Source organism: Leuciscus leuciscus (genome assembly GCF_965113295.1).
Source record: "Leuciscus leuciscus genome assembly, chromosome: 20".
Taxonomy (NCBI): Eukaryota; Metazoa; Chordata; class Actinopteri; order Cypriniformes; family Leuciscidae; genus Leuciscus; species Leuciscus leuciscus.
Genome location: NC_138744.1, coordinates 21975043 through 21985713, shown reverse-complemented (window position 1 = coordinate 21985713; position 10671 = coordinate 21975043). Strand labels below are relative to the sequence as shown.

General features: G+C 36.2%; 2 protein-coding genes across 3 annotated transcripts; both read left to right on the top strand.

The window, feature by feature from the left end:
• Positions 1-982: 982 nt before the first annotated feature.
• Positions 983-4330, top strand: cbx3b (chromobox homolog 3b). Of its 2 annotated transcripts, none has more exons than XM_082149707.1 (5): positions 983-1219; positions 1750-1895; positions 1974-2151; positions 2555-2712; positions 3504-4330. In XM_082149707.1, exons 2-5 carry the CDS (start codon positions 1756-1758, stop codon positions 3619-3621), a joined length of 594 nt encoding a protein of 197 aa, XP_082005833.1. In that variant the 5' UTR covers positions 983-1219; positions 1750-1755; the 3' UTR covers positions 3622-4330. The 2 variants fall into 2 exon arrangements, with proteins under 2 accessions (XP_082005833.1, XP_082005834.1); XM_082149708.1 differs by having other exon boundaries at positions 984-1219; positions 1986-2151.
• Positions 4331-5502: 1172 nt separating this feature from the next.
• snx10b (sorting nexin 10b) lies at positions 5503-8480 on the top strand. Its single transcript, XM_082149709.1, has 4 exons — positions 5503-5713; positions 5802-5902; positions 7824-7925; positions 8072-8480. The coding sequence occupies exons 1-4, from the start codon at positions 5621-5623 to the stop codon at positions 8274-8276; spliced, it is 501 nt and encodes a 166-aa protein (XP_082005835.1). The 5' UTR covers positions 5503-5620; the 3' UTR covers positions 8277-8480.
• The last annotated feature ends 2191 nt before the right edge of the window (positions 8481-10671 follow it).

Sequence of the window (10671 nt, the reverse complement as noted above, 5' to 3'; positions counted from 1 at the left end):
TAAAGTAAAGAGCTCCGTATTATTGCCTAAAGCTCGCTCAACTACCCCGTGCAGACAGGTTTAGATGCAATCCTCGATTAATATTACCATCGTTATTAATTACATTATTATTAATTTTGTTTTGTATTAAAATGTATTTATAGTCATTTGACGCAATAATGTGCTATTTTACACTATTTTAACACTATTTTAACAGTAAAAATAAAATTATTCCCAAACAAATCAACTGGTTAGTCCATCTAAAGATATTAATTAATACTAATATTCTATATGGTAATTTAAGCCATAATGCAGTTATACCCTGATTATATATTTTTATATAGGCTATAATTATAGCCTAAACAAGACTGCATTGCATATAATGTAAAATAACAACAATAATAATAATAAAGTGTAGTATAAAACTAATATAATTATTATTATTATTTGGCTTTAATTCTGATATAATTATAATAATTATAAATTATTATTATACTTTAATTCTAAAGTAAAATAAATATTTTCAATGTCTTCTAATGAGTCTTTACACGGATAAACCATGAATCACTGAACTCGAGATGTAGGTTTTAGAAATGCACATAATGAGTGGCGCATGCGCCCTCCAGTGTCCTTCGACTACATTACAATTGTGACGTCAACACAACACAAGGTATTTTCACTATTTCCTAAACCGATACGGAAAAGTTTCTATATATACAATAAATCACTAGCGTTATTTTTTTAACTAACAAAATTATCTGGCATTAAAAACTGCAACTGTTGCCAATATGAGTGCAACTCATCGTAATCAAAATATGTTACAGTAGCCAATTCTAAGGGCGTTTTGCGCTGCATTATATAGTGTCAGATTAAACCCTTCCCTAAAAAAACGTCCGTGTGCGCAGAGAAATTCAGCCAGGTCTTGCTCTCGTCTCGGGATGCGCCTTTAAGGATTCCTCCCCCGGTTTCCTGAACTGACCTCTTCCCTTTGAAACCACTTCCTCCCCTTCTCCCAATCGGCCATGTTTAATTTGACTCATTCATGAAAAGTTATGTAAACACAACAGTAAAGCCATGATCGTGAAGGCGACATAGAAAGCGATGCTAGATTACTGAACAGCACTGTGATCTTCCGTGTGGATGCACCGCGTTGTAGAGAGACTGATCATTTGCACGAGCATTAATCACCAGCAGTGGGAATAAAAGAATAGCGCGTGAACTGCGCGTGAGGCTTCGGCAGGTGGGCACGCGCACTTATCAAATTCATACCAGTGGCTTAGAATGAATATAATTAAATACAACAAAACAACCATTCATAATATTTACCTGCTTTGTCAGTGACTGTGAAAGTTTAGCTAGTTGGAAATGATACGTCATACATATTGCGGTTTCACTGGCAGCGACGTATTGTTGCCATTGTTTATTTAAGGAATTCCTTGTATTCCTTCATGTCAGATGCAACATCGCTTGATACATCAACAGAAAACAAACAAATACATAAGTATCAAGTGGAAAATTATTTTAAAATTCCTCCGACTTTATTGTTAAACAACAATTCTTTGTATAATGTAAGTTTAGTGTTTGTGATATTCTGGGCCTATCAAAAACCAAATCATCGTCACTAACCAATTTCTTAAAAAGTTTCATGTCAAATTATCCTATTTTATTATTAGTTATATGTCTGCTAAACTTAATATAAATGCTTTATAATAGATTTTGAAATACGTAAGCCTTTGAAAATATTATTAAATGCTAGCTGTGTTTTTATAGGAAATCATGAGGAAAAAGCAGAATGTGAAAAACAGGAAAGCAGAAGAGACAACCGTTGTCCAAGAGTTTGCAGTGGAAAAAATCATCCGCAGAAGAGTCAACGATGGAAAAGTTGAATACTATCTAAAGTGGAAAGGCTTTACAGAGTGAGTGTCTGGAACAATGTTGCCTGTGTGTGTCAAAATTTTAGTTAATATATCTACCAGTATATGACATGTGTGTAGTACTTCCATCAGTGCAGAGAATACCTGGGAGCCAGAGGACAACATGGATTGTCCTGAGCTGATAGAAGAGTTTCTCAGAAACCTAACCGTCTCAGGAGAGACAGATCAAGAGGGGTGTCAATCTCTAGACCATGAGTTCCAGCCCAAGCAAGAGTTAACCGAGCTAGACGCTGATACGGTTAGTGTCTTTATATACTGCTGTGCCGTTCACTTTCACTCCTCCAGGTGTTACTGCACTACAGTGTTTCAAGATAAGCATTAAAATTCCTGAATATCAATACATTTAATTGCATTAGATAAACTGCTAAATAATAATGTTGTTGTATTTTGTGTATAAAGCAGTGAAGTCCAATCCTGGATCTGGAGGGCCCCCTTCCTGCAGTTTTTAGCTCCAACCCTATTAAACACACCTAAACCAGCTAATCAAGGTCATCAGGATTGTTGGAACAGGGTGGAGCTAATCACAGCAGAAGGGTGGCTCTCCAGGACCAGGATTGCACACCTTTAGTATTGAGTTTTAGTTATTTCCAAAACCTTGTCAGGCTTTATGATAGTTTAGTTCAGTGTTTGGAATCATGCAGGCTCACCAGCGGCTTCAGGAAGAACTCATTGAGAGAGGTAATGAGGAGGTTGGTGATCACAGCGCTGAGATCCCAGCAGGACAGTCCAGCCACCCAGAACCTGACTGCATCATCGGATGCACAGACCAACAAGGAGAGATCATGTTTCTCATCAAGTGGTAATATTTCTACACTGGACCATTTGTGGAGATTCTTGTTTTTCCACACTGCTTTGTTCATTTTAAATGCAATGTAAATCACACAAAAAAATTCGATGTTGTAACGACAATCTTTAGAATTAAATTCTGTAATCAGTGCATTGAAATCTTTAACTTGGATCATGCATCGATACACGCCTCAATATTAACTTAGCTTTTATGTTTATCACCACATTGCCTTAATTCGAAAGTTGTTTAGAAATGATTAGAATAGAAGCACATTGTTGTCAGGTGCAGCAAATACAATACAAAAATAAAATCCAATACTAAAATAATATTGTGACCATACTCTTTCAGTGTTTAGTATAAATACTATTATATAATAGTTTAGGTTTTAGTAATTTTGATTAATCATTTATTAGTTTTGGGTTTTATATTAAATATTTATATTTAACCTAAATTAATTGAGTTTGTTTTATTTTAGTTGCCAAGTTTAAGTTTGTCTAATTTATAAATTCAATTTTATTTCAACTTTAATTTAACGTAAACCATTTTTAATCCTTTTAGTTTTAGTTAACAATAACAATACTGCTCAGCTTAAAGTTAATACTGATACCAAGGAATTCCTTTCCTTTCATGTCCATGCTCTTCTTCAACACATGAATAGAGATGAAGATCAAAAACACCCTCACGGCAAAAAGATGGCGTAGTTTACAATTCTGTTGCCACTAATGAGCAGCCGGTGATTATGTGCTTTTAATTTGCTGTATTTGTCAATTAACACTGATCATTATTTCTTTATTTCATCGCAGGAAAAACACAGATGAGGTAGCTTTACTGTCAGCCAGGGAGGCCAGTAAAAGGTGGCCCCAGATGGTAATCCGCTTTTATGAGGACAAGCTGACCTGGCATGGCGAAGACGAGCAGTGAGAGGGAAATATGTAGCAGTGAATACTACTGTACCTCCTGGCAGCTTTACACATACACAAACACTGTGGCATAAGTTTACTGTTTGACATACCGTGTTTTCAAAGTGTGTGAATCCACAGCCCAATGTGAAGCTCTTCCTGACACACTAACCTCTAGAAATGTGAGTGGAGTATTAGAGTGCTACTGTAGTGTACAAGTGGTTTATTAATGGAATGTTGTTGTGTCTCTTGTTGGAAAAATTCACTTGCGATGTTCATTCTTCTGTCCTCTTTGTTACTATGATCGGAACTGTGATTTAACATAGGAGATGACGACTGATGTACAAAACCTGCTCGAGAGGAACTGTTTGTTGTGTAAATGTACTATAAACCCCCTGGTTACGCACTTAAGTTATACTGTGATGGATCCCGTGATCTGTGAGAGCATAAAGTGTGGCTCATGCAGGTATAAATCCTTAGATTTGCACAAAACAGATTCTAGAATGTAGCCTATACAATCACATTTTTGTGAACATCGACACGCTTATTGTTGGTCAGTGTCACTTCCATAGCAGTAGTGCTATTTAGGTTTTGAGGTTTTGCGTTTACGACCTTTGTCTTGTAGTTTCACTCTTCTGGCTTCCTGTTTTATGTAAAGATCACTGTTAACATTACATCTCGAGTGAGCAATCTCTATAGGTGCTTTAAATAAACACAAAATTACCTCAGAAGTGTTGTGATCATTCTTATAAACCTGTTAATTTGCAGTCTTCTGTAAAAAGGTGTTTAAAAAAATCTAATAATCTTTGCTACATTATAGGAGAGATGGATGAAGCAGCCTTTTCTTACCAGTTTGTGCTTTTAAATATCAAAATGCTCAATTCAATTTTAAAATAACCAGTCTGTAATATCAAGAAGTTTGAAAACCTACAAGCAGGGCATAAAACGAACTTTTTGGCAAACCTGCCCATGGCCGGTGACTTTTATTTTTATTTTATTTTATCGGCCATAAATACTTTTTACCAGCTATGAAACATAGATTAATCCACATTAAACTTACACACGTTATTCAGTCAAGAGCGATGAGCTATTGTTCTGTCTTTTGTTGTTTGATTAACATTAAAAACACAAGCAGCAGGAATATTAGGCTGCTGTCACTTTAAGAGCTAATGCACGGGTCCAATATACTGTTACACGTGCTTTCTCTCAATTGTTTACGTTCACTTAACTGACTCTTATGTTTACAAGGACACTTGCCAAGACGGGTATTTTGACTTAATTTAGTTTGAATATGTCTGTTCAAGCGCAAGAAGATGCGAAAGAACTCAATTCATTATTTGCCGCGCTTCTTGACGCACATGCCGGATGTTTACATACAGAAAACTTTTCTCACAGCGCACAAGTAACAAATTAAGTTCCCTGTCTCGTCTTCTTGCACTTGAATATTTAAATTGGCAAGTCTTAAACATTCGTGACTATGCAGCGCTGGCCCGAGTGTCATTCACGTTTGTTCATGTTCTGTTAGTGAATTAATATTAATGAATTAATATTAGCATTTCTAAAATGTATTAAAAAAAAACGTACTGGTGATATTCTGCTTCATCTACTCTGCAACACAGATTTTTACTCGCATTTGGCCCTTGACGAGTGTCCTTGAATAACTGTTTAAGTACTGCTAGTTGTTTCAAACATGCAGGTGTTATGATTATGGTACCATTTTTTCCAGCTGCTTTTTCCTGCTCCTTTTATTTTTAATGACGCTGCTAGTCTGCTATGTCTCTGGTGGCTGGTAAAAATGAAGCACCGCTGTCAGTCAGAGACACAAAATGAGCTCTGATGTTTTTCCCTAGTCTACAGTTACCATGAATCAGCCCCAGTCGGTCAACAAGACCAATGTCTCATGAAAATACTTCCTTCTTTATTCTTCCCATTTTTAAACCTCAGAGTACTGACTATGTGTTCCTGTCCAATGTGAGTTTGTGAGCGTACGTGCGAGGTCTTTTTTTTTCACGTTTGGACGTATGCAGGAATTCACTGGAGTGTGGGTGAGGGACCCTCGCATCCAGAAGGAAGATTTCTGGCATGCCTACATGGATTATGAAATCTGTATACATGTAAGTGCAATAGAAACATATATAGGACACAAAATAGTCAAACAAGAGGGCAGAAACTGATCATTCTCTGTATTTTATATTCACTTAGACAAACAGTTTGGCCTTCACTAAGAAGTGTTCCTGTGTGCGGCGGAGATACAGCGAGTTTGTGTGGCTAAGAAAAAAGCTAAAGGAAAATGCCATGCTCATGTATGTAAGCGCTGAGTCATATTCCTGTTACTTACTTTGTTCAGTAATTGTGCACTGATGGTTATAGGTTTGTAATAAGAGTTTTAAAAGCGAGTTTAAAATATACCAAGTTCGTATATTTATATTCATGTTGGTTTCTTAAGGTTTCATGCCATTTTCAAGAAAGACTAAAAATCCCATCAAACTGACAAATATACACTGCCTGGCCAACAAGTTGCTGTTTGGATTTAAATAGGCGAATGCTTAAAAGTATATGATTGGATCATTATTACAGTGATTATTATGTTTCTAGCATGTTATATGTTTGGCAACCGTTCTTCTAACCCTAATTAATGTAGTATGTAGGAAGACATGGATATATTCCAGAATGACAATGTCAAGTTTCATCAGGCTCAAACTCTGAAATAATGGTTGAGAGGGAGAATGAAGAATAATATTCACACATGAATCGGCACCTCTGAGTCCAGACCTCAAATTCATTGTAAGTCTTTGGGATGTGCTGAAGGAGAATTCAAATCTAAAAATCTAATTATATATTTTTTCCTTACTCCTGGAATATATGTGAGTGTACACAAGTGTATGAAAGTCATTGTATATGTGAGACTTACATATTTAATCTATTTTTAAATAAATGACTGAGCGTGTCATGTCGTTGACCCTCAGAGGTGGACAAAGTACACAACTTCTTTACTTGAGTGAAAGTACAGATACTACTGTTCAAGCACTCCGTTACAAGTAAAAGTTGTAAAGACCGATTTTTTACTTAAGTAAAAGTACATAGGTACTTGTTTACTTAAAAAGTAAATGTCAATGCATTGTTTTATTATTGTTGCATTGTTGTATGTAATACGTACAGTACCTTATGCTTCTGATATACCTGCCTAACTACAAAAGGCAACCAGCTGCAGGACAATTTTCAACTTACGTGTTTGAGTTATCTAAACTTTTCTCAACTTTTTTCATGTTAAATAGTTGAATAAACTTTAAAAACTGAATTTGTCATACAAAACGTAAGTTGGATTTTTTACAGTGTACTCTCATTTCAATATCAAATTTATTTCTAGAACAGAATCCCCAATGACACCCAAATGACTGTTTCCTCAAATAGTGCCCTATTTAAAGGTTTTCGGCTTTCAGTATGAATATGTTTGCCTTACTGTTTCCTATAAGCTAGTGTGCACCAAAACAATAAAAAAATTCACATTTAGAAGACCAAACCCAACGCTGAAAATTAAAATGTCCAGCCAACGCAGAATCCAACGCCAGATTGATGTTAATCTCCAACGTTGGACAGATGTTGTATTGTGGTTGAAAATGAAAATCGGGTTGATGTCAGAAACCAACCCCTGCAACCAAAATCATCCCCTGACTGACGTTACTACATCACGGACCTTGACAGAATTGTAGTGAAGTAAAAAGTACGATATTTGTCTTTCAAATGTAGACAAGTTAAAGTAAAAAAGTTTCCAGGAAAAATAATACTCAAGTAAAGTACAGATACTCAAAAAGTGTACTTAAGTACAGTACTCAAGTAAATGTACGTTGTTACTAATTACAAGGGTTATTTTAGTATTATGTATATATTTTATTATTTTGAATATTTTGAATAAGCTGTCATTTTTATATTTTCAGTGTTCGTTATAATTTTAGTTCAAGTTTAAATAATTTTGTTGTAATTTTATTACTTAAACTTGCCAAGAGATATTTATTTTGTGTGCAAATGTTTTTAGTTAATTTTTTTAAATGTATCTAATACTTTCATTTTACTTTATTTTATAAAAAATAAAATTAAAAAAAGTGTCAATAGTTTAACAAAAACAATGCTGCTGTGTTGATGCAGACATATTCAAGTTTTAGTCATTCGGCAACTTTCTGTGTGATGCATGTAAACTGAATCTCTGTGGTTGTCTATGAATTGCAGAACACACCTACCCAAACTTCCTCCAAAAAACCCGTTCTTCAGTCTCAACAATGCCAGAGAAATTGGAGCCCGTATGCAGGGGCTCCGAAAATTTCTAGAAGTGTAAGTATCAGAATAGCCCTAAAGAACGTTAAATTAAAACATAAAACCATGACTGAAAGAATGCATTTAGCTTGAGAACATGTGACATATCTCAGGTACTGTATATCTCGACTCATGGTGATCAGTTATATGCTTACATCCTCCAGCGTGGTACACAGTCCGGTTCTGATGTCGGACAGTTGCTTGCACCTCTTCCTACAGTCCCAACTGAGTGTGAAACAAATGGAGGCCTGTGCTGAAGGCAGGAGTCGCTACACAGTGTCTGAGGCCATTCACAGTTTTGGCTCAGGAAACAAACGCTTTGATTCCCAATCTGAAGAGAACATGGAAGAGGAGGAAGATATGCATTGAGAATCCGAGTGATTTCTTGCCAATAAAATGGAGCAAATGTACTAAATTTACAAAGGCATTGCTGAAGTGCAACCCATGCTTGAAGAGGGACAATGAAACGTGGAAAAAGTTACTGTCATTGTTGAGTAAAACAGTGTTTTGTCTCCGTACTGATTAATCTGTATTGAAGAAGATAACCTAATAAATTAAATTATTTAATCCACAGTTGCGTACACATTAATGTCTTGCTTGGCAATCAAATTAATGTATAAAAGCATAATGTGGCTTGTGTGGAAGACAGTTTGTTGTTAAAACTACAGATGTGTGTGTTGAGAGGTTTACGAGAGGGAATTTATGTTTGCTTGTGAAGTCCCTTAAACGCAATAACCACATCCTAATAAGCAAATACAGAGCATTAGGACATTGTGTGATTTAGACCCGACCCCACAGAGCTAAATCCAAATAATAATCTCTACTCAAACAATTTTACTGCCATAGTTAGCTATAAAAGATCATTGTGTAGATGTCATACAAATTGTGCCTTCTCGTAAATATTTAACAATCGTGTGAGGCCATACTTGACCGGCAGATGGCGCCGCTGCTCTTCTGTCTCTCCATCACTGTCGGTCTCATCCCTGCAAAATCATAAATGTTTAATCAAACGAGTAAAAGCCCTCAAAGCAAGCAGTATTTCCCCTTTTCAAATCATCCACTGCTCTCACAGTCGTTTACTGGGGCATCAAATCACCATGACATTCTAGAACAGGAGGATAAAGGAATTACGTTATATCGCCAAAAGCAAACAGATCAAAATAAAACCACCAAAATAAGGGCTGCAAGCAATATTCAATAAACTGAAATCATCAAGGCAGAAATATATTTTACAAGGGGTGAAGGGTTGGATGGTTTGTATCAGGGCTGTCATTTTTTGAGTTTAGCTTGGAGTGAGAATTATGATAGATTAATAAGCATTGCGATTCGATTCTGATCTTGATTCAATATTTACATTTATTTGGCTAAAGATCAGGTGCAGTAGACTACATGTTTGTTTCCTTGAGAAAAATTCTCTCTCTCAACTAGCTGTAAACATAGTGGGAAACCTGTCAGCTATTAGCATAGGCCTAGCAAAATGCTCCTCTCTAAAGAGTTCTTTTTTTTTTAGCTAACTAACATGATAATGGTAATTTAAAGGCACAATATGTATCTTTTTTGCTTTAAAAATAGCAAAAATCACTATATCTATGTTATATATATATTTTTAAGTTGTGTACTTACATTATCCTGACTGTTTCCAACAACTTTCAAACCAGGAGAAATTTGTAATTTAATTCGAGAAACGTCCCGTTTCTTTATTTCCGTTTTGTCGCCGTCAATGGCGTCATATCCGCGTTGTCCCTGGTTTCCGCTCGTATTGTCATAGCAACCAGAGCTCTCTGATAGTAACCAAAGCGACTAACGCGGACAACTTTGTAGTTCGCAATGTCTATTTGCACGCTGTTGTTGTTTCGTTCAAACATTATTGACCATGGCAAGCAGACTTTGGATACAAAAGGAGAACTAAAACGATAATCAATATCAGCGCGGTGTTTTCGAGATGCCTAGAGCTCCCATATAGACAGTATATAAACGAGAGCTCCACGTCCGAGACTTCGACCGCTCCTACATGTAACGTTACTTTATATTAAACAGGTGAGCACATTTACATAAAACTAATCAATGATTATATAGTTCAACAATTATAAAATGTTAGAATATGATCTGGATGTTATTCTAATGTTGATCTAGCTTACTGCTAGTCTCATACAGACAAACTAACACATACATTTCAACACATTCAAATGCAGTTTAGTGTGCTAGTGTAATGTTAGACCAAGTGAAACAGCGCTGCGTTACCTCACAAGTTTAATTTGTCTAATAAACTGACCTGTGAGTAGTAATTCTGCGTGTAGTTCGGTAGAATGAAATGTCCATATTCCTTTTATATCCGCGGGACTCGCGTCGCGTGTGGAGCTGATACCTGTCTCTTAGCAATCCCGAACTGCTTCATATCACAGTCATGATAAAAGCATCGATATATTCAGTCATCCATAAACATTATTAGATTGGTCGGCTTGACGTTGACGACAAGATCCATAATTCTTAGCAAATGTTGCGTCATCAAACTACGCCTTTGTTATTGTAAATAGGTTAGCGACCCCTAGTGGCGAAAAATTCCATACTGTCCGTTGAATACATAGACAGTATAAGAAATGGACAGAGTCATCTCATTGGAACTCAATTGAGACAAGTGAAGCCCGTTTTCAGCGATTTTTTAGGACTTCCGTTCCTGACGCGCAGACTCAAACTGAACTTGACGACGTAGATGTGACGTGAGCAACCCGTCTGTCTTCTAGTGGCTGTGGCATGAGAAATCTGA